The sequence below is a fragment of the Malus domestica genome, chromosome 03 (assembly GCF_042453785.1).
Source record: "Malus domestica chromosome 03, GDT2T_hap1".
NCBI classification, from domain to species: Eukaryota; Viridiplantae; Streptophyta; class Magnoliopsida; order Rosales; family Rosaceae; genus Malus; species Malus domestica.
This window is the reverse complement of record NC_091663.1, coordinates 26,192,271-26,216,044: the sequence shown is the minus strand read 5'-3', so window position 1 is coordinate 26,216,044 and position 23,774 is coordinate 26,192,271. Positions and strand designations below refer to the sequence as shown.

Genomic DNA, 23,774 nt, shown 5'->3' with positions numbered 1-23,774 from the left:
TCGTTAAAATCTTGATCTGTTTTTGGATGCTCCCCCTGATGAGTAGTACCATATTTGTTATGCTTATTGACTTTCCACAAGATTGTTCTTGAACTGGGCTGGAAGGCCTTCTACTAGATTTCCTCCAAAGGTCTGAATTTTACTCCTTTTATCTGGAGTTGAAAGATTTCCTCCAAAGGTTTGAATTTTACTCCTTTTATCTGGAGCTGAATTTTATTCAAGGGTGGTGGACACTTGATCTTGAATCAGACTTGTGATTTCTTCAAGGACCTTCGAGGCTTGATCTTGAATGAAATTGGACTATGAGGAGCTTCACGTGGCAAGTGATCTTCGGCTTTGTTGGGGATGAATCAGCACGTGTTTGTTACGCTTGTTTCCATATGCTTTAATGTATCATTTTAACTTGCCTTATCTATTCCCCTTGCATAAGTGCTATTTTCCTTGGTTTTCCCTTATGCATGTGAGGCATCTTCTCTTGTAGTATCTGTTCACTAATGCAGGAGTGGAATGCAAACCTTGCATTTGGATGGTTCATCATTTCTTGGTGACTCATCCATGTGTGTCAGCTTCAGTGTAAATAGCCAACATCATATCAACAGTTGAAGATGAGTACTCGAGAGCAATGCAAGATAAGCAACCAGGCAAAGGTTCTGGGCAGTCGGTTCCTTATCGGAAGTTTGATTGGAGGTTCCGACATATTGCTTTCTTTATCCTTGTCTTTGTAGGTAAGAATAAGGACAAAGGAAATGACATGGAGAAAGCATGATATGAGATACTCTTGCTTTCGACCCTAATGATATGAGATACTCTTATTCTGGTGTAACTTGTTTTGAAGAGGTATTCTTGGAGAGGAAGAAAACTGAGTATTTTGAGATGCTTTGTTGAAGGTGCATTTTCAGAGATGAGGAAGAGTTAGGTATTCTTGATAGTCTGCCTTGTTATGGAGAACGAAGGTCGACATATATAGATATTTTACAAAGTAAGATTTACGCATTTTCAACTTTATTAAAGATCTTTTACAAAGTTGCACGCGATATCCAAAAAAGTTGAGATTGCGTCTGAAAAATACCAATGAACTTTATTCAGGAAAATCTGGCTTTTGAAATTCAGAGAGTTGTGCCTCTTCAATCTCTGAACAAGTGGCTATGCTGCCTCTTCTTTTATAGAGACATCAATTGTGTTCAAAAGTATGCTCAGAAAGTTGATGCCTGTAAAAAATTTCCCCTTCTTGCACTTCTGAAATTTTATTTGACCTCCGTTTTCCTTCATCATTTCTGAAATGGCTTGCCCATCTAACATTTGCTTAGATTTGAGTCTTAGGAGTGATACAGACGAGCAGCGTCAGGATAATATATGGTGCCCATCCTTCTTATCTTCTAATGGTCATCTTACGGTTAAGGACTCTGTGATGAAGAATAACGTAACTGCTACTGTGGTAGCTAGAAATCTTCTCACTCCAAAGGATAATAAAATCCTTTCAAAACGGTCTGATGAGTCGGCCGTTCAAGACTCATTGGCTTTCAGTGTTCAATGTGGGGGCTCTGTATCCAATATAGGCCAACGCCTACTTACTCAAACTCTTCAAGTTGAATCATTGATGGCTGAGGTGGCAAGTCTTAAACAAGAGATCAAATGGCTCAAGCACGAGAATAGAGTGTTACACGTGCTTGCAAATAATTACTCAATGAGCAAGAAAAGAAAGCTCGACTAGCTACAGGAATCCAAAAGTCGGATTCAAAGTGATCACCAGAGGTTCGTTGCTAGATTTCGAAAGCAACTGTTGCATTCCCCTTCTAGTGTTTTGTCAAGTACTGGGGTGTCACATGATCAATCTCCAGTGCCTCTTCCTTATGGGGTATTGCCGAGCACTGAGGCTTCACATGAGCAACATTTGTGAATGCTCCATCTTGTTTGTTTGTTTTAATTCATGTGTATGCACATATCTGTAATTTCTAGGAGATATTAATAGATAAGTTTTATTTCATTCAATGTATTGTGCCAAATACAATAAAGCATATACTTCACTAAGACGTGGTACTTCTGAACCAAATATCAATTCATCTTCTCCCTCACGAGGATGAATGATTTTTCTTAGTGTCTAAATATTAATAACCACTTAAGTGTTCAACTCATGATCTTCAATCCATATGATTCTTTAATATCATAAACATCATGGACAAGATTCGTGTTGTCATATTGTTCGATCTGCAGTTCGAGACAATATTTCTCTCAACACTTTATAATCTTTCTTGACTCTTCAGGAGTCCCAATTTAATATCATCAACTCTTCAGGAGTTCTAATTTAATGTCATCGACTCTTGCAATAGATTTTAGTATGTTGCAACAATATCTTAATGATAGTACTCACTAAGACAATTATATCATCCATTGGTATTGAGTATATAATTTACGCTTTACCTTTCCAGGGCTTTCTTCAAGTAATCTGAATCCTTCAAAGATTTTCTACACTTCATGACACATTTTTTCTTTAGAATTTATTCAAAGCAATTTGCTCCCTTGTATACTTGAGGGATTTACTTATGGAGATATGATGTGGGCGATTCACAACCCTTAGTATATAATTCTCCATTCATATGAACTCGTTTATAAGAGTATAATTTCAGGTTTCAATTAGTAACCTTATGTCATATCATGTGAGTGTATGTTATTGTATTACAAATGTCCAATGTAACCTTCTTGGTTCAACATCTTTTGGCTATTTGTATTATATTGAAGTACATAGGTCCATTTTTCCACGTTCTTATAAAATTGTAATGGAATTGCCTTTCTCCATTTTTGACCAATAAATTTTGTTGACGGAAAAAGAACGGGACTCAATATCAACACAGCTCATTGATGAATTTAGTAGCTAATTATAAAAACCAAAATTACCATTGGTTATCATTAATCTATGATCCCATATTCTCATGTGCTTGCGTATACATAAACGTTTTTCATTTCTTTTGTATATCCATTGTCTTTTCAAGGGCATTATACTATCTCTTCCAGGATAGTCATAGTTTAGAGAATGCGGATCATAACCTCTTCTTGAGCGTTATAGAGCTTGCATTTTAATCTCCACTTCCCGGAGTTGAGTCATTGGAACCTATACGTCTATCATGCTTCATGCATGAGACATCAACATTCCCTTGTTTACGGATTGTCCTTTCTAGGTTGTATATCCATGCGGCGGCTATCATGCTTCTAGCATGCAACAGTTATGCTTAAGGAATGCAATAGTTCAGTAATGCCATATTCTTCTTCTTTCAAATGACCCAAACCTTTTGAGTCTGAAGGTTTGCCACACTTCAGGCGTACAATAGATAAATCATTTGCTGCCTCACAATATTGTCTAATGAGGACATCAATTTTTGTAGGCACATTTGCAGCAAATATATGTGATTTCATCACTTTCGTTGCATCATTAAATGCATCTGGCATTTGATTGATACATCGTTGCATCATTCATTAATGTTGATTGCTTCATGAATCAAAATAAGACAAATTCTCTTCGTTCTTCTGGAACGGTCTTTTCTCATCATTCTTCTGGAATGATATTTTCTCATTGTTTTTCTTGAACGATATTTTATCCCCCTAACGGCGGGAAAATTGTCTTATCAAAATGACAGTCTGCAAACCACGCGGTAAACATATCCCCAGTCAAAGGTTCTAAATATTGAATGATAGATAGTGTTCAACATCAATGCCTGATCCGCGATAATGCCTCATTTTAGTACATTGTGACAGTGCAATAGGCACATAGATAACACAATAAAAAACTAGTAAATGTATAATGTTTGGCTGGTACCCAAACACGAGTTGTACTGAGAAGTATTGATGGTTGGCAACATGTCTCAACCAAAGTAATAATGCATCATGACATGTCACCATGTAGAAAACTTGACAATTTTGTTTTCATGAGCAGAGCGCGGGTAATCAATTTCATCCGCTTAATAAATATTTCTGCTAAACCATTTTGAGTATGGACATGAGGAACTTCTAGTCCTTATTTAATAGTCTGTAGACTAAGACTCTTATAGCTTTTATTACAATTAAGTTAAGGCACTGCAGCACTTCAAACTTACGGTACTCATTAAGGAACTTCATGTCCTGATCTTAAGGATTAAGGGACTTTATGCCCGATCTTTTTGTATGATGAAACTTCGGGTCTAATCATTTTATATGATGAAGATCAAGAAACTGTAGGTTCTGATCTGATCAAGGAACTTCAGGTCCTGTATATACTCATCGTAACAAAAGAGAAGTACAATAAATAAATTAAAGCAATAGGCGGTAATTCTAGCCATGGTGAATAAATTGCATTTAAGTAAAATAAAGTTTGTGACAATGGCTTTAATTTAGCACCATTCACATAAATCAAAACTTAAAGCAGTATGCAATAATATTGTCCATAGTAAATAGATTGCTTTAAAGTAAATAGAACTTGTGAAATGATTTTAAGTCAACACCATTCACATAAATAAATATATATATTTTTCTTCTTTCTTTTCATAATGGTGATGGTCCCATCAACTTCCCACTATCAACTTTATTACTATTTTTTATTCTTTTTCTTTTTCCACATGGTGTCGTGCACCATTCAAAGACTTTTACCCTTTTTTATTTATATTTTATTATTTAGATGGTGCAGATGCATCATCTTTCCTCTTTTTTTTTTCTTTTTTTTTCTTTTGTTATTATTACTTTTCTTGTCACCTTTTGTTTAATGGGGTGCAGAAAAGTTCCATGCGCATAACCCCAGCATTGTAAACCGAAGATGGTGGAAATACACAGTTCAGGGTAGAGGGTGGAGCTGCTGAGCCAGGAGGTATCTCCTTTGGTTCATACGCATCTTGTACCATTTCCCATCCCCTTGTTTTCTTTGTTTTTCTTTGCATGGCCCAGAGAATATGGCATCGCGAAGCAAGAACCTCCATACAGGAACATAGATGACAACGGGGTTCATGGAGGTACAAGAGAGGGAGGCATGTGTGAAGTCAGTCATGCCATCACCATCTCAGACAACCGAGTATTCATGAGAGTTCTCGAGATCTGTCGAAAATGACGCGATCTGGGTTTCCAAGTCTGATGAGATTCTTCTGGATATCTGGAAACCAGTTGTCTGGTACGAGTTTTCTTGTCTCGTGACAACTACAGGTCGTAAATTTCAATTCTCACCGGAATTCGGTAGGGCGCTTCTGGCGCGATGGGAGAGATGAAAAATAGACATACCTTTTATTCTGTGAGATTTTAGCTGACAGAGGTGAAAGGTAGGTAATGCTTTATCGGATTTATGGTGTTGTGTTTTCCACTAACACGAGAGCTTCTCGTGCTGATAACGTGTTGTAAAATCGATAGTGTGTGTAGTGGAATAAATGAAACAAGACATAAAATTTAAGAGATTTCTCTACAGTCAATGTGACCGGAGTACGTCCTTGAGATAGCAGTGATGTTTTCATTATAATTTGGAATAATAGGAGTACAAATATGACTTTTTCTATTATCTCCTCTTCTCTTCCTCTCTTTTCTCTTTTCCTCTTCCGTGAACTTCTTACTTCTATGTATTTTCTCTCATCCTTAACATTCCCTTTTATAGGCACAGATGATAGTTTACTGCCTTGCTGCCAGCTAAGCTACAGTGCTCTAAAGTGGTTGATATAGTCATCCATTACATCATTTAGTAGTCATCCATCAATGTTTACAACAGGTGGGGCAATGTATTGGTTAAGATATTTTCATACAAAGTGTTGTTAATCCTCTGATCACTATTCAACAGAGAGACCAAATTTCTACACATCCCAAGGGAAACAAAAGATGTCACAACGTTTGCATGCCTCAAATGACATGGCAAATTTACACAGGACCACGTGTCTATATAAATCACTGACATGACTCAAAAGAGAAGACGCGTGTATTGGCATTTACCTCTGCATTATTGTCATTGCATTTCTGACCTTTATCCATATATTGGCACTTCCTTTCCTTCTCCTTGTATTGCAATCTGGAAAATCAATACATCAAAAGCTAGTTAGTGTGTTCGACTTCAAGATGGCAGGCCATATTTTTACTCTCCACACCTTCCCATCAAGATCAAGATCCACAGTTTTGAAGTCATTAGCAGCATGTCATTACGCAACCAAGCAGGTTAGTTTCGTTTCATCACTTGTTCATTTACTTTATAAATTATGAATGATTTACACACATGTTTTAGGTCAAGGTAACTAATTAATTTAATTGAGCTATAATTTGTACTTTTTTAAACAAATTACTTAATAAGGAAATGATTTGAACTTCGTGTTTTCTTATTCTGCACTTTCCTCTTTATTTTTGTCGATTTTTCTAATTTATTCAATCTATGTTAATTCTTCGTTGATTTTACATCTTTAAACAAAAAAAAGTGCATGAGGCGAAATGCCAAAACAACTTGTACTATTTCAATATTCTTTGGTTTATTGTAACAAGTTCTGAATTCAAATTTTATGAATTATAATACATTTCGAATTGAAAGAAAAAGTACATTTTGAATCAAAATAAGATAACATTCATTGAGTGGTGATATTTGTACTATATATGATTGAGTGAATCAATTGGAATTGGAACTTTTCATTTTGGTCAGTGTTGGAATTGGGACTTGATTGCTATGCTATCTGAATTTTGAATTCAGAGATATAGCAGCCAAGGGAGCAAGGGAGAGCACGACGGCAACATAGATATAGAAGAGAGAGCACCTTCTATGGCTGAGGAGTTCAAGAGAATGGCCGAGGAGAAGCTGAAGGCGGCGGAGCAAGATGTGGCCAGCCAGACAGTGGAGAAGACATACGATGGAACAGAGGAAGCTACCGTGGGTGACTCTAACGTCGACTCTGTCAAGAATAGGTACAAGGAACATGAGCCCGGGGCTGACTACAAAGGGAGGCCACATGACGACTAAATTAAACATTTTATTTGTCTAATTAAATCATATTATGTCTTCTATTCATGTATAATTTGCATCCGAAAAGAAACAGAGGCAGAGAGCTACCTTATTTGTGTTTCAAAACTATGTAATGTAGTAGGTTTTTTACGTAAGAGAGTCACCAAGCGCCAAGTATAGTTGTTTCTGTACACCTTGCTATAATTTGAGCAATAAAACGAAGGGTTAAGCAATAAAAAAAGGGTTAAGTACGACAACTGTGATTTCAAATTGATCCTAAATTGAAAATCGTTTAAAATGTTTCACATAACTATCTTACATTTTAAAAATCATACATTTACTAGGTCACGGACAAATATTAAAGTGGGTATGAACTCTTACGATATTTATGGAGATCTGAATATATATAAATTGTTTTGTCAAGCAATTTTAGGTGCAAATTGGCTGAATAACTAAATCGATTTGTCAAGCAATTTTGGTGGCTAAAAGGGGTTGGTTTAGGAACTTAGATCTTAAAAGATCAAGATAAGTGAAAAATAGCTTCAATAATATTTGTTTTCCCTATGATAGCATTCACTTAATGCTTGTGATTTCATGGATGTTTAATTTTCAAAACATTGGATTCGTTATTTAAAATGTTTTAAGAAATTGAGGTGTGTGTAAAATCAACCCAAAAGGTTGGGAAGTTAAACCTAAAACAAAAAACCCTGAAATAACGAGTACATTTTGTTTCTCAACTTGCTGTATATATGTAGGTGGCAATCAGGTCGTGTTCGAGTTACTATTTATATCTTATCTCGTATTCCTGTTGTGATCAACATGTAAATCAATTAAAAAATATCCATAAAAAAAAAAACTTATGTCAGTACGTTAATTGAGTTTAATCGTGTTACCATGTCTGTTCGGAATTGCCACCCTACTTTCGTACTGGAATCTTCCTTCAGCACAATGTACGCCACCTTCCTCAAAGTTACAGTTTCTTGCCTTACTGTTTTTTGGACGATTTAAATGGCGTGAGTAGGGCAAACTCTGGGGTATAACCAGTTGTATACACAGATTTCTGAGCCAGGCTTGTCAAACTGATGGGGAGGAACCACGAGATTTCTGGAAATGGTTCATGTTAGTATATTTATATGAAGTTGCGTGCATAGTGGGAGAAGGCAGCAATGCCGTGTCTTTTGCCAAAAGGCATAGCTACAGTTCCATGTTTCTGCTGCAGTGCTGTGTCTTTTAGTAAAAGGTGCATGGCTGCAGACGGCAGTTCCATGTCCTTTTTTGTGAAGAAACATGACTGTAGTTCCATATCTCTTGGATGAAGAAGCACAACTAAGGGATATGTCCCTTGCTATGAAATCAGAAAATGAAGGATGTAGCAGGTGCGACTTTGATTAAAAGATGCATCCATTCGATGGTAATGATGCATGAAAAAACATGACTTTTATATGCACACTTTGATCCATCTTCAAAGGGTTCCATATTATCTATAAATAGCCCATGTTGGCTGCATATTATATACAATTCTTCAAACAATAGTTTCTTGTCCTCTTTCTCTCCATCAAAATCATACAGTTTCTTTTTAGAAGATTTTAAGCGAATTTCAGTTCTGGCTAAAGTAAAATTCCAAACTTTGTTGTATCCTGGAAGTGATTTGCTTTAGACTCGTTAGCAAACTCATATTGGGGACAAATATCACTTTAAGGAAAACGTATTAACGTGCCTCAAAGTCATTTTTCTGTCTAATTCTAAACCTTATTCTTACAGTTCACACATAAGCGATAAGCCGTGTCCACTCTAGGGTCAACTAGTAGTACATTATGATTCCTCAAACACAACCCTGCCCTTGGACATCCTCTTGCTTTTATATTGACCATCTTTATAACATTAGATTTCTTTGGTTAATCATTTACATCTGATTCCAGAAAGGAGTAACGGAAAAATGAGAGAGAGAGGGGGAGAGAGAGAGAGAGAGGGAGTTCAGACTTTTACTTGCGTCGGCTTCCCACCATCCGAAGATATTATCTCCAAAGTACTCAAATTAGGCAATAGTTTAAAAAGAGATACCACTGCCGGGATTAGGTTATCACGAAACAGATAAGGGAAATTTTATTTAAACTCATCTAACCTATTTCTACACCCAACTTACTCTTTTAACCCATTTAATTTTTAACTAAACTATTAATATCTCTTTAAACCCAAATTTAATACCTAATATACCCCCATAAACCCAGTTCAATATGTGGATTTATCTTTGCACCGACTTGCTTTCCCATCTCCAAAAAAAAGGGGACCTAACATGAATGTTCCGCCAAGGCCAAGCAATCCACCAAGGATACCAACTGCTATGCCACCAGCGCAATATGCAATAAGCTTGTAAACTGGCCACTTTTTGCTTGCTTCTTCCTTCGATGCAATTACTCTGCGCCCTTTGTACAGATTAACTGCCTGATATGAAGTTACTCCAATAGCCACCGGAATCTAATTTATACGACAAGAAAAAATTCCATCAATGGGAGTCTCATTTTGGTCATATTTCTGGCTATCTGTAAGCACAAAGAAGTTTTTCTTTTCCTGGTACAAGAAGCATGGAAGATGTATGTAACTGCAAGAGTTCTATCAACCAATATGTTCCGGAACATTTCTTCACATAAGTCTGCACCGACAAGTAAGATTCACGTTAATCTAATTTCTTTATGCAAAGAAGTGAAGGAGACTCCAAATGGAAAGATTCGGTGAGGAAAACCGACTACGTATGACACTAGATAAAAACCTTAGCAATCTGCAATGCAAGTATTACAAGCCAGACTGCTACAAGAGCTCCAAGTTCCTTCCAGCGAACATTATCAACAACAGAAACCTGGGAATGTCACAGAAGTTAGTGCCTAAAATATTACAGAGAAAAGTTTAAGCTTCAAAATTTTTACCTTCTTTCTTTTAGTTTCATTCTTTTCTGTTAGAGTTACATTGGTTGTGCCTCCAAGAATACATTTTTCTTCAACATCTTCACGAGTAAAGAGAAAATTAGCCTTCCAAGTAATACAAATAAGATAAATATCAGAGCAATAGTGTTTGGGTTTAATTTAGGATTAACAAAGAGTGATCGTAGGGTTTAATTTAATTACAGTGTTTGGGTTTATTGATAAATTTGAGTTTTATTATTAATTTCATTTTGTACTTAATAGTAATTATGCAATAGGATGAAATAGACAATTAACATTTAAAATTTAAGTTGGATGTTAAAAGAAGTTAAATAGGTTTAAATAAAATTTCCCAACAGATAATCTGCAAACACAAGTAAGAAACATTCTCTGGTGCTGGCATGGAACCTCCCTTAGCCAGAACATACAAGTTATAAACACAAAACTTAATAGAATAAGGAAGAAACCCAAAAATCAATACGAATGGTATAGTTATATTTTGGTAATCCAGTCGATTGAAAGATTCTTAATCATTATGGTTTACAGTTCAACCATGTTTGTCAGTTTCCTAAAGCTCTCAAAGTTTTGCAAAGCATTCCTGTTGAAGTTTGTGGTTTTCATTATATCAACCAGCATCCAAAGGTTACACAAAATATATAGAAGAGTTTGAGTGAGTTGCAAACTACACTCAACACTCACGACAGCCAGCATAGGATGCCACACTAATCTCCTTAAATCATGCAAGACGGCTAATTGAGACATAGGGAGCCACACTAATCAGCCACACTAATCTCCTTAAATCATGCAAAGCAGCTGACATAGGGCCACACTAATCTTCCTTGAAATGAGGAGATAAGACCCTTACACAAGATGATAAGATCAAGAAGAAAAATAGACAGCTATTAACTAGATAAAACCCTAATGAAGAGTAGTCATAAGTAACCGGATGTCCTTCCTTCAATACTCCCCCTCAAGCTGGATCCAAAAGGTTGATGGATCCAAGCTTGCCAAGGAGAAGCTGAAATTGATGAGAGGCCAAGGATTTGGTGAATAGGTCCGCAAGTTGATCCGAGCTCCTTACAAAATGCGTTTGGATAACCTGAGATTGAACTTGTGTACGAACATAGTGACAATCGACTTCAATGTGCTTGGTTATCTCGTGAAAAACTGGGTTGGAAGCAATGTGCATTGCAGCCTGATTGTCACATAAAAGAGACATGGATTGATGATTGAAAACACCTAAGTCACACAGTAAACCTTTGAGCCAAATTAGTTCACACGCAGTAGATGCCATGGCCCGATATTCTGCCTCAGCACTAGATCTTGCAACGACAATCTGTTTTTTGCTTTTCCATGAGACAAGGTTGCCTCCCACAAACGTGCAATATCCCGTTGTAGACTTACGATCAATGGAATTGCCAGCCCAATCTGCATCACAATAACCTGTAATCTGAGTGCTTGCATTGTTCTTCATGATTATACCACGTCCCACAGAACCTTTTAGATACCGAAGTATCCTTTTGACCAGGTTAAAGTGTTCCATCGTGGGAGAGTGCATAAATTGGCTAACAATACTGACAGCATACGTAATGTCGGGCCTTGTGATGGTCAGATATATCAACTTACCAACCAACCGCTGATAATAGCTTATGTTCGGAAGAGGTTGACCCTCTAAGCTGAGCTTGAGTTTAATGTCGAGAGGTGTAGGGACCGGTTTAGCATCACTCATGTTTGCTTCCTTAAGGAGATCAAGAACATATTTGCGCTGGTTAAGGAATAAGCCCTTGTGAGAGGTAGCCATTTCGATGCCAAGGAAGTATCTCAGTACACCAAGATCTTTTATTGCAAAGCGTTGCTGAAGAGAATGCTTGAGTTCTTTGATTTCTTCAGGGTTATCTCCGGTGATGATCAAGTCATCAACATACACAAGAACAACCAATGTACCAGCAGTGCCTGAGCGTACAAATAAAGAAGAGTCCGCATTGCTTCTTCCAAAACCAACACTAATAAGGACTGAACTAAGCTTAGCATACCAGGCTCTCGGTGATTGTTTAAGGCCATAAATTGATTTGTGCAGTTTACACACAACATCCTGTTTATGACTTTGAGAGTGGTAATCTCATGTAGACGTCTTCTTCAAGCTCACCATGTAAGAAGGCATTTTTTACATCCATTTGATACATAGGCCATCCTTTGTTGACAGCCACGAACAAGAGTACACGCACTGTGTTCATCTTTGCAACCGGGGCAAAGGTTTCCTTGTAATCCACATCAAATGTTTGAGTGAAGCCCCGGGCCACTAATCGTGCCTTGTGTCTTTCTATAGACCCATCCGAGTTGAATTTAATCTTGTATATCCACCTGCAGCCTACTATTTTCTTTCCTTTGGGGCAGTGGCACAATGCTCCAGGTTTTATGTTGATCGAGTGCATGCAATTCATCCTGCATGGCTTGCTTCCACACCTGTGATTGGTTAGCTTCTTGAAATAATTGAGGCTCTTCATGTGCAGATATATTACTCAAATAGGTAGTATAATTAGGTGACAACTTTTGGTAAGAACAGTAGTTGGATAAAGGGTGTTTGGGCTTGTACGTAACAAAATCTTGCAGTCTTGCTGGTGGGTGCCTCTCACGAGTTGGATTTCGTCGAGGTATGATAGGAAGAGACTCCTCTGAGGATTCTTCAGGATGAATACTGTGTAGAGCTTCATCTTTCACAGGCATGTTGTTGTCGTCATATAGAGCCGGTGGATTTGGGGCCACAAGATCCATCGTGTGAGGTTGATCACCCACATTGTTGGGTATCTCAGTCCTTGGCATTGGAAACATGTCCAAGCTAATCTCCCCCTGACTTGTACTATCCAGAGACTTACTGTAATAAGAATTAGTTTCATGAAATTGAACATCCTTTGAAACAATTAATCTCTTAAGTTGTGGATTGTAACACTTATACCCTTTTTGTGTGGACGAGTAGCCAAGAAAAATGCATTTAGTTGCCCTAGGATCAAGTTTGTCTCGATGTAAGGGCTGAACATGAACAAAACAGATGCATCCAAAGACTATAAGGTGAGACAAGTCCACCTTTCTGTTCTTGACTATCTCTATTGGAGATTTGAACCCCAAAACCCTACTAGGTAACCTGTTGATCAGGTAAGCTGCTGTCATGACGCTTTGAGACCAAAAACGTTTTGGTACATTCATTTGTAACATCAATGCCCTAGTTTTTTCAAGGAGATCACGGTTTTTCCTCTCGGCAACACCATTTTGTTGGGGTGTGCCAACACAACTAGTTTGATGTATGATGCCATTGTTACTCAAATATTGAGTCATGACTTGGGACATGTATTCGGTGCCATTATCAGACCTTAGGGTTTTGATTTGAGAAGAAAAATGATTTTTAACAAGGTTGTGAAAGTCCTTAAACACTTCCATCACCTCACTTTTTGATTTTAACAAATATAACCAGGTGGTTCTTGAATAATCATCAACAAAAGTTATGAAATATTTATAACCATCAAAAGATTCACTTGTTGGTCCCCATATATCAGAGTGTACAAGCTCAAAAAGGTGAAAACTCTAGACATCGAAGACCCTAGAGGTAGTCTTGTTGCCTTTGACAAATGGCAAGTTTCACAGTGGGTTGATTCTTTGCCTAAATCAGGAAATAAGGTGGACAAGATAGGTTGAGATGGATGGGCTAGTCGCTGGTGCCACAATGAGGCCTTTTGAATGGAGGTATGGATGGACTTTGACTTGGCATGAAACCCACAGGAAGAGTTTTTCGATATGTAATAGAGACCATCACTGTAAAACCCCTCACCAATCGTCCTCTTGGTTATACAATCCTAAAAAATAACAGTTTTTGGTGAAAAAATGGCCAAACAATTTAAGGAATTTGTGATTCTTCCCACTGAGAGAAGTTGAAAAGGAAAAGATGGGACATATAGGGCCATAGACTCTATTTGATCTGATATCAGGTGAATTTTTCCCTTTCCTACAATCCTAGCACCTTCACCATTAGCAACAGATACATGTGAAGGATTATGTAGTTTCTCAAATTTATGTAACTTTGACATTTGATTTGTCATATGGTCTGTGGCACCAGAATCTACAACCCAAAAATCATGTAACTCATTTATTTTAAGAGCAGTTTGGAAAGCAGTTATAATACCTTTCAAGTCTGTCTGAGGTACACAATCAGCATCAGCTAAAAAACCTGCAAATTTGCCCATCAATGCAGTAGTACTTCCATCTTCATGATCAACAGATCCCTCATCTCTTCCCTTCTTTTGTTGGAGATACACTGCGAACTCATTTAACAGGGTGGTAAGATTTGCAGTAAACTATTGATAGGTATCGAAACTGTTGATAGATGAAGATGTTGCAGTGTTGGCACGAGGGTATGCTCGACTTGTCTTTAGTGCGGATTTATCCTTCATGAAGTCAGGTTTGAGTTCTGGATGTAGGATCCAGCACTTGTCTCTCACATGCCCGATGTTGTCACAATGTAGACACTTCAAATGAGGGTTTTTCCCTTTATACCTTTTTTCATTTGTCAGGTAAGCCCTAGCTTCTGTCACGTTGGTTTTTATACCATTGTTCATGACTTTTCTCCTTACTTCCTCACGTTGGATAGTTGCACAGACACTAGTGAAGGATGGTAGCTCCGGGTTCATGAGAATGTGACTTCTCAAATCCTCATATTCTGAGCTTAGGCTAGACAATAATTGAAATTTTTTATCTTCTTCAGTTCTTTTAAGAAGCACTGAGGAATCAGTTGTGTGAGGCCTGTACACATCTAACTCATTCCACATGCTTCTCAAGGAACCAAGATGTTGAACAAAGCTTTTACCTTCTTGCTGTATATTGGAGATATCCTTCTTGAGTTGAAAGATGCGAGCTGCATTGTTTTGATTGCCATACATCTCCTTCACGGTGGTCCAAAGAATGAGAGACGACTCAGAATAGCTGAAGATTTCAGCAACCTTCCTTTCCATAGAATTTAACAACCATGACATGACCAATTGATCTTTACATAGCCACCCTCCAAATTCTGGAGAAGAAGCATCTGGTGCAGGTTGACTGCCATTGATGAAACCTAGTTTGGATCTTCCACCGAGAGCAAGACTGACAGCCCTTGCCCATGGCAAATAATTAAACTCATTCAATAACACTGAACTGAGACGTTGGTTTGGATTGATATCCATTTCAGACGCGCTTATAGAAGAAGAAGCAATGATGCTTACATCCTCTAGACTTCCATCTGCCATTGTTTTTGAAAAAAAAAAATAAACACAGCAGTTTCGATATACAGAACAGGCTCAGAATGATGCCCGCTCTGATACCATGTTGAAGTTTGTGGTTTTCATTATATCAACCAGCATCCAAAGGTTACACAAAATATATAGAAGAGTTTGAGTGAGTTGCAAACTGCACTCAACACTCACGACAGCCAGCATAGGATGTCACACTAATCTCCTTAAATCATGCAAGACAGCTAATTGAGACATAGGGAGCCACACTAATCTCCTTAAATCATGCAAAGCAGCCGACATAGGGCCACACTAATCTACCTTGAAATGAGGAGATAAGACCCTTACACAAGATGATAAGATCAAGAAGAAAAATAGACAGCTATTAACTAGATAAAACCCTAATGAAGAGTAGTCATAAGTAACCGGAGGTCCTTCCTTCAATAGACAAACATTTCAAACCAAACTAAAAGCATAAACATGAATTTATTCTTGTCTCGACATATCTCAAGTCCAAGCATTCCAGACTAGAGGAAAATGTGGAGGGCTTATTAGGAACTACAGAACTGAAGGTGCAACAGTAGAGTCCTTAGAGACGCACAATGAAAGACGCAAAATGGTACTGACGGAGTCTGGAAAAATTCTTCTTCATCTACATTGATATGAAGATCAAGCATTTCCGTTTTACACCTCCCTGTAATTTCGACCCATGTCATCAGCCGAAATTACTCGTTCCTGCAGATCTAGGATGATCCTCTATGAACACAATAGCTCTCTCTCATCATCCCAGCCTTTCATGCTTTCCTCGTCACATTGACACATCCATCTAATACGAAAGCGCTGATCTTATTACCTCGGAGATGAATCTAGAACCTCCAAAGAATCCAACAACCTAATTCGCTTTTAAACCAAGTGGAGTCTTGTTAAACTTGGGTTGGATGGGGAGGGTGCATGGAAAGGTTGAACCAATAAGAGGCGACTGTTTTAGTTTCACAATCCGTGGCACAGGCAAAAGATGACATCCCATTCGTTAATTAAGGGTCGTAAAAAACACAACAGGCGGATATAATGACCATTTGATCAGAAAGCGCGACAAAAATGTAAATGTGAAACGAGGCGTCCCACGACTCCACCGCCTCTTTGAGCACTATATATAGTTTACGCACGGACGAAACACAGCGACAGGTGCGACCTAAGTTTCTGAGAACAGAATCTCCTATCTTCTCCAAACCTAATTTCGATTTTCGAGATGGCCCGTACAAAGCAAACTGCTCGCAAGTCCACCGGAGGCAAGGCTCCAAGGAAGCAACTTGCGGCCACGATATATAGGAAAGCCGCCCCAACCACCGGAGGCGTGAAGAAGCCGCACAGATACCGCCCTGGAACCGTCGCTCTCCGTGAAATCCGCAAGTACCAGAAGAGCACAGAGCTTCTGATCAGGAAGCTGCCGTTCCAGAGGCTGGTTCGTGAGATAGCGCAGGACTTCATGACGGATCTGCGTTTCCAGAGCCACGCTGTGTTTGCACTGCAGGAGGCTGCGGAGGCGTACCTTGTTGGGTTGTTTGAGGACACTAACCTGTGCGCCATTCATGCCAGGCGCGTCACGATCATGCCCAAGGATGTCCAACTTGCCAGGAGAATCCGGGGCGAGAGGGCTTAAGGAAGGAAGAGATTGAAGCAAGATTTGATTTGATTTGGACTAGAAGAATATGTTTTGTTTTTAAGGTTTATAATTTGTCTGGTTAATTTGTAATCTTTAAGAATTCAAGACTTGTTTTCTTTGGTTGCAATTGCAATTGTGGTTGAACCTCTTCTAAGTTCTAATCCACTTGATAAATGCAGTTGTGTTTTTTTTTATTTTTTTTTTTAAACAAAACCATAATCTCTTTAACCAGTTTCATCCCTATCCTCAACTACATTCTATTCAAATTCCTGTTATATAATTTAATTGGAAAATAATTGAAATTAGAAAATCGAAAGCCGCCCCTTCGCGGCAGGCGGTTGATTCCTCTATTGTCGCCGGGAGCTCTTAGTGCGGAGACGTTAGGATAAGAAAATAAAATAAAATGCTAAAGAAATTCAAAAATATTAAGGACTCGTTTGGTTGAAATCCCTACATATGGTTAATTATGCTGCTCTGCTGCATGATGATGTTGTTTTCATTTTTGCCGAGAAAGATTGTGTTAGTAGGTTAAATAGTTAGCAATTAAGAGGGAGGAGAATTGGTTAGGATCGAACCCACACCACAAATCATAGACATAAACACTTTCCGCCACTAGGTAAACACTGCACCTATTTTCACCTTTGCATTCTCATAAGTTGGTACAAAAAGGTCAGTAACTGACATAAAAAATTAAAACATATTAATTCTGCTCAAATCAAATACATGAAGGCCAAATCAGTGAGGAAGCACAAGAAGAACAAAGACCAACCAAAATCTTGGAAGTTTGAGTTGAATCTAAAATCCGTTGATATCATAAGTTATCCTCCAGCTTATTGAGTTTGTGCTATCATTCTTACAACCACATTATCTTTGTTGTGAAGAAATGTTTGTTTCATTCAATTGACAACTAGATTGAGTAGCATTAGATCTAGTTGTCTCAATTTGGTAGAAGAAAGGCCTTATATGCGACTCAAATGAATATAATGACGTTACATATATATTTGTGGTAGATTTTGATACCTATTTGTAATTTTCGCATCTAGTGACTAGCTTTTATTGTGCTGAAATTTCACGTCAAAACTTCATTAATTCATTCCTCATTGTATTTGCTTCTATGTATATATAGTTATACATTTTTTTTTCCAAGTATATATGATTATACATTGATATAGCACTGTATGTTGAGTTGTTTATCAAAACTATGAGACCAATTGAAAGACATTTTCATACATACACATCTTATTAACTAGCTAGCTTGAAGCTATTAATGGTTGATTAGACAGATAATCACCTTCTAATCCATCCAATTTAGCAAGAACTCCCACTAATGTTGCAGTGTTATAAGTGCATGCCTCAGTCTGCATGTAATTCCACCTTTCATCTCTGAATCCATCGTTGCCATCGGGCCCACCAACCAGTGCCCCAACAAGCACGTTAGGGTTTGGACCCTGCCTCCCATACCAGTTATGGTACCCCTGAGTGCACCCAATGAAACCCTTGTTTTTCTTATACGAATCAATGGATGCTCCTCTGTGGTGCAGCCTTCGAGGGTATTTTGGTCCATACCCAACCAAGTAGCTCATGCCCATTGGATTGGACCCCAGAATGTAATCAACCTGTGATTTGGTAAACGATAAGATTTCTTGTGGGCCCACCTGTCCTTTGTCGCAAGTAAGATTGTGATGAGCGGCTTGGATGTAATCAGAGTATATTGTGAGTAAAAACGCTGCGTTTGAAACGTATTGCATGTTGTTCCATTGGCGGATGTACAATAATCCTCCTGGGGTGCGTTGCACGTTGGTTACATTGTTTTTGTCAAGGCAAGCACACATGTAAAACTCTGCTTTAGAACGGTACTGTTGCAGTAGGTGCATGTGTTGCTTGTGCTTCCCTTCCTTTAGAAACTGGAAAAGAAAACGTATGTGAGAGAATTGAAACCATCAAGTTAAATATTTGTAAATATTACAAATCACATGGTAAATCACATCTATAATAGAGGATCCCAAAGCTCGTCGGCGTAAGTAACTGGGAGTCTTAGATGCAATATTTGCGGTGAGGCGATGTTGCATTATGAGCCTCACAATACATAATTGGTTCATGAAAATCTGTGCGCATAAACTTATTATAATTTTTTTTAGCAAAAAAGAATTAGCAATACAAGAAAAATTGACAATCGATTATTTTCACAAGATGCGTTGTGTAAAACCCTACAATTTGCTAACCAATTAGCCACTGATATGCTTTTTACCCGCTCTATTTGCTTACTAGTACAGAGTTTATAGCATTATGTAAAACTAATATTAGCGATTATTGTCGGTTTTTCTTGTAGTGTATAAACGTAGTAAAGGTTAAGTTTATTTACCATTGAAGCAATGATTTGAACACCAGCATACTTAACATCCCAGCTGAACTCTTTGATGGCCCAAGTAGTGCCCCCAAGAGACTGAGCATTGTTCAAAACATAGTTCAAATAATCCTCATTGTTTGTGGCTTTGTACAACCACAAAGCTGCCCAAAGCAACTCATCCATGTAACCACTCCAAGATGTGTAGTGCCCTTTCACCACTTCAATACTCTCATCATACTTCCCTCTATATTTGTCACCAAATTCAAACAACTGCCAACAAATCCAATTCCCTGATTAGTTATTAATGTTCAATACATTGAATAAATTTGTAAAAAATATTTGAAAGTGCATAGTTTGACCAATACCATTATACTTTGGTAACCAGTACACCAACCTTTGCATAGATGTATATCAACCTATAGGGCAACATCACACTAATTAAATATGTTACCTGTTGTGCATGGTGTAGAAGTAGGCCAGAGTAATGTGGGTTGGTTTTCCTAAACACAATGGCAGCCGCTGCCGTAGCGGCCGCAGTCTCACCGGCAATATCTGATCCGGGATGATTCCCATCAACCTTGTAGGCTTGTCGAGAGGTCGTCATGTCCTCCGGCCTTTGCCAACAGTAGTGATCAGTAGATCCATCGCCAACCTAACAATCATATACGCAATAAAGTTATTGAAGGACTCGAAGTTCTTGATAGTTTGAAATATTATGTTGCAAACTGAATCTATACCACATTTAATTTAAAATTCTAATAACAAGTCAGACTGTGAGATGTTTCCACAGTTTTATTTCATTATTACCTCAGCCCACAAAACATTTGGGTGAGTATGAGCCTTGATGAAATAATCAGTCCCCCATTTGATAGCTGCTAAGGCATGATTGTACTCTCCAGCATCCTCCATTTGTTTGCCGTACTCAATTACACCCCAAGAGAGCATTGTTATTGTAAAAGCCATTGGCAGACCAAATTTCACATTATCACCAGCATCATAGTACCCTCCCACCAAGTCTACCTGAAAAATATACATGAACACATACGCCAAACAAAATACATCACACCAATCACGTCTACACCTTATTTAAACGATAATTACGATTGACGAATGCTAACCAATTGAGCTACTAACATGTTGAATATGATTGATGAGTTGTAATGATAAAATGGATGACTGACCCCTTGTTCTAGGCCATCGTTGAGGCCGGAATGGTGACGCCAGGTGACCCGTTGGTTGTGGGGCAAGCGGCCGGAACGTTGGGACTCAAAGTAGAGGAGACTCTTGGAGAGAGCTTCGCCGTAGTCGAAGGACTGAGACAAGGAAAAGAGTGTGAAAATGGAGAGTAGAGAAAACCAATGGAGGACAATACCTTGCTTCATGACCTCCGTAATAATATTGTGTTTCTCAGTCTCTTTCCTTCCTAGCCCTCCCACAGGATCCCCTATTTATACTCCTGCTCAATTCGTGTGGGGTCAAGACCACGCGAGCTTAAATGGATGCCCCCCATTTGATTGGTTCAGTTAGCAAATCAACATGTTTTTTTTTTATACAACACAATAAGAGGTGAGTGAATAATGATCATAATTTATAAGCAATTGATTATGATGGCTTTAATTTTTAAGCAAGATTTCTATTTATTTTGGAACCCCGCACTTTATCCGGGTGTCCTTTTTAAAGATTCTATTAGGATTAATCATGTCAATAAAATTCTACCGCTTCAACTAAAAAAATGCATACTCAACAAATGAAAAACATTATAGTTGTGTCCACAAATTGGTAGGTGATTCTGAATCACATATTAGAACATATCTTATAATATGAAACTCATTTCTATCAATAATTTACAGTCGTTAAAATATAATTAAATTAAATCAATAATAAATAGGAATTAGAAGCAAAAAATTCCACAAAATAAAAGACTCCTGATTGAGCCTTGAAATTGACTAAATACATGCAAGTGCTCCCACGCGAAATCAGGTTTACCTAATCAACGTTTTGACCAAATTCAGGTAATAATATCTGGCATAATTGTGCCCCAAATATTTTCTTCGCCAGATTTTGGTAGCATAGTGTCTGGAGGCAGTGTTGGTTTTATAAGACGTTGGTTGGGCATTTAAATTTGGAAAGCCGACGTATCCTACAAATATAATATTTGAATAATTTTACGAGTGTATTAATTATCAAATGTCAATTAAATTTACATTTTTCTATTTTTCTTTTTTATACATCCATACATCTCTACTAGTCTCTAATCTCTAATCTCTAATATTAAAAAACCAAAAATTTATTTAGTATCCCAAGACTTTAAAATATTTGAACATAAAATCCCTCAAACAAAAAAATGAACATCTGAAGGGAAAATCCTGGGAAATGAAAATAAATCAACGTGAAAAAAAAAAATGGAAGGAGAGGGAGAAAGCCAAACTGAAGGACATGTTTATACACTGATACATCTCCTCGTAAAGTTTTTAGATTCTTTGGAGAGTTTGAACAACATTATTACTAAGCGTACTCCTAATATAAATAATATTATTTGTTCAAATAAAAAATAAAAATAAAAGGGATATAATTTTTAGAGAATGTTATTAGCAATTCAAAAATCTCATCCTACACTCGTATTTTTCTTTCTAAATATAGAATATTTTTCTTTTTAAATATAGAAAGTTTGGAGTGTAGAATGATAATTTTGAAGTGCCAATAACAATTCCTAATTTTTAAAGGAGCATTTTTGTAAAACAATAAGCCAGATAATCAAAGAACAAAAAAAAAAAAAAGAGAATAAAACGAAGAAATAAAAACCTGCAACTCCACAGGAGGGAAGTTGAACATGGTGTGGTTTGAAACTGCTATGTGCAGTTGCTTTTTTGATTTATCGCTTTCTTCCACCTGTCAAAAACTGAATCCAAGGGGGGGCCGAACCAACTCCTCCTCCATCTTAGGAGAGAGAAGGGGTGAGAAAAAAGGTGGAAGAAACTGACTGTTGTTGCCGTCAGTATTCAAACCCTATTCATAATCACAAGTCCCATCACAAGAATCTGACAGCAGTTTTCAAACCCCATCGATAATGACAAGGAAGATCACAAACTCTGCGTTTGGGGTTTCTCCATCTCTAGAGAAAGAAGCGGCTCTGGAATCGGAGGCTAAGACAGTAAGAGCAGGATTGACTGCATGCTTGGAACGAGGTTTTGCTAATGCGGTGGTTGTATGTGGTTGTTAGAGCGGAAGACAACGGAGATGGGTAGAAGGGATTATCCATGACATTCGTGTCCTTGCTTCCCATTTGCAAACCCTTGTGTTTGGCAGCTTGGCCTGGCTTCTATCCTCGAAGGTGCAGTAATCAAGCGGTGGACGTCCACCCGTGTTCCAGTTAGTGATTATTGCAGAAGCGTGATGTACCACCGTATTTCGGTCACAATGAAAATTTCTTCATGTAGCTACGTTTGGTTCTAAAGGAGAGAGTGTTATGAGTGGGATGCCTCTGAAGCCATTCCGACTCTTAAATATTTTTGTTGTTGATGTTAATAAATTACCCTATCGGTTGACAAAAAGAGTGCCGTCCACACCAATTTTTCACCCGCAATGGTTCTATTCAAACTCAACAAAGAATTAGTCTCAATTGCGTCACCAATTAATAAATGTTCGCCACAGCCTTTACGTGATATGTAATAAGCGAATACAAGGTGGGGGTTGGATCAGAAAATTCCATTTCACAGCAAAGAAAACTTGGTAGAATGTTGCATATGCTCTCCACATTTTGGTCCCCTGGTTTGGCTGGTCTTCTGATGGGATGTCGCAACCATCACAGTCGGTCCATCAGGTTAGATGCCGCCACCCTCTACCCCTTAATTTCTTGAAAACAATCCATGGTCGTAAGCTGGTAATCGCGGTGCAGAAGGAGTTGCAGGATGGAAGATCATAAAGTATTTCGATGTTAAACAGAGAGTGTACTGTTCAAGTATTTCGATGGAACATCAAACAACTCAAATATACCAAGCAAATGCAACAGGCAGAGCACTCTTTAACAATAAGTTGGCGTTGCCCCAAATTTCATCCAAAAAGACAGAGTACTATGACAGCTATTGAAAGGTAAAATACTATTTCAATAAGTTTTACCAGAAGAACTACTAAAACACTCAAATTTAAGAGCTTGTTTGGTGTCTAGTAATGCAATGGATTAGCTAAAGAAACCCCTAAATGATCCTACGATGACCTGACAGCAGAGAAGCTTAGAGAGGACAAACTGCTTCCTAATGCAAAAGGGCGAAAAACGTAAGCTGGGCTGGAAAACAAAAGTGAAGCAGCAGCTAAGAACGAATTAAATGCTAACAACACTTCATCAAGTGTCAATGACGACAAAGTTGTGTCACAATGTCGTTGATTTTTGATGTGATTCATGGTCTTGTATCCAAAACCAACACTAATCACCCACGATGATCATCCTCAAGATTCAACGAGCAATTGACAAATCAGGCAACAATTTCATCTTGACAAGTCAATTGACAGCCAAGGATTTGTCACGCAGACCATCTCAAGATGCATCCATCTGCTCCCTCATGATCAAACTTCAACCATTATTCACAAACCTGTAGACCACCATAGACACACAAAAAGAAATACGAGTAGCATGAAGAACAGCCAGATACTAGTGCCAGGAATAAAAGAATAAGACACACAGAGAGAA

The 23,774-nt window shown here is 38.0% G+C and overlaps 4 protein-coding genes across 4 annotated transcripts; 2 read left to right on the top strand and 2 right to left on the bottom strand.

Moving 5' to 3' along the window:
• Positions 1 to 5,838: 5,838 nt before the first annotated feature.
• Positions 5,839 to 7,087, top strand: LOC103428260 (uncharacterized). The gene is made up of 2 exons (XM_008366359.4): positions 5,839 to 6,144; positions 6,665 to 7,087. The coding sequence occupies exons 1-2, from the start codon at positions 6,049 to 6,051 to the stop codon at positions 6,929 to 6,931; spliced, it is 363 nt and encodes a 120-aa protein (XP_008364581.1). The 5' UTR covers positions 5,839 to 6,048; the 3' UTR covers positions 6,932 to 7,087.
• A 3,711-nt stretch (positions 7,088 to 10,798) lies between these two features.
• On the bottom strand, positions 10,799 to 11,824 carry LOC139194766 (uncharacterized mitochondrial protein AtMg00810-like). The gene has a single exon (XM_070819672.1). The coding sequence runs from the start codon at positions 11,627 to 11,629 to the stop codon at positions 10,799 to 10,801; it is 831 nt and encodes a 276-aa protein (XP_070675773.1). The 5' UTR covers positions 11,630 to 11,824.
• A 3,861-nt stretch (positions 11,825 to 15,685) lies between these two features.
• On the top strand, positions 15,686 to 16,943 carry LOC103428244 (histone H3.3-like). The gene has a single exon (XM_008366345.4). The coding sequence runs from the start codon at positions 16,330 to 16,332 to the stop codon at positions 16,738 to 16,740; it is 411 nt and encodes a 136-aa protein (XP_008364567.1). The 5' UTR covers positions 15,686 to 16,329; the 3' UTR covers positions 16,741 to 16,943.
• An 885-nt stretch (positions 16,944 to 17,828) lies between these two features.
• On the bottom strand, positions 17,829 to 21,029 carry LOC103428455 (endoglucanase 11-like). The gene is made up of 5 exons (XM_008366560.4): positions 20,272 to 21,029; positions 19,898 to 20,110; positions 19,542 to 19,742; positions 19,106 to 19,360; positions 17,829 to 18,647 (listed from the first exon to the last, which is right to left on the bottom strand). Exons 1-5 carry the CDS (start codon positions 20,470 to 20,472, stop codon positions 17,994 to 17,996), a joined length of 1,524 nt encoding a protein of 507 aa, XP_008364782.3. The 5' UTR covers positions 20,473 to 21,029; the 3' UTR covers positions 17,829 to 17,993.
• Between the last annotated feature and the right edge of the window lie 2,745 nt (positions 21,030 to 23,774).

Bases quoted from the DNA above. Each gene is read 5' to 3' on its own strand.
- LOC103428260 (XM_008366359.4), top strand. From the start codon at position 6,049: ATGGCAGGCCATATTTTTACTCTCCACACCTTCCCATCAAGATCAAGA. The intron at 6,145-6,664 runs GTTAGTTTCGTT...TTTTGAATTCAG, and splicing joins GTCATTACGCAACCAAGCAG to AGATATAGCAGCCAAGGGAG.
- LOC139194766 (XM_070819672.1), bottom strand. From the start codon at position 11,629: ATGGCTACCTCTCACAAGGGCTTATTCCTTAACCAGCGCAAATATGTT.
- LOC103428244 (XM_008366345.4), top strand. From the start codon at position 16,330: ATGGCCCGTACAAAGCAAACTGCTCGCAAGTCCACCGGAGGCAAGGCT.
- LOC103428455 (XM_008366560.4), bottom strand. From the start codon at position 20,472: ATGAAGCAAGGTATTGTCCTCCATTGGTTTTCTCTACTCTCCATTTTC. The intron at 19,743-19,897 runs GTAATAATGAAA...TATGATTGTTAG, and splicing joins CAAATGTTTTGTGGGCTGAG to GTTGGCGATGGATCTACTGA. The intron at 19,361-19,541 runs GTAACATATTTA...ATTTGTTGGCAG, and splicing joins TTCTACACCATGCACAACAG to TTGTTTGAATTTGGTGACAA.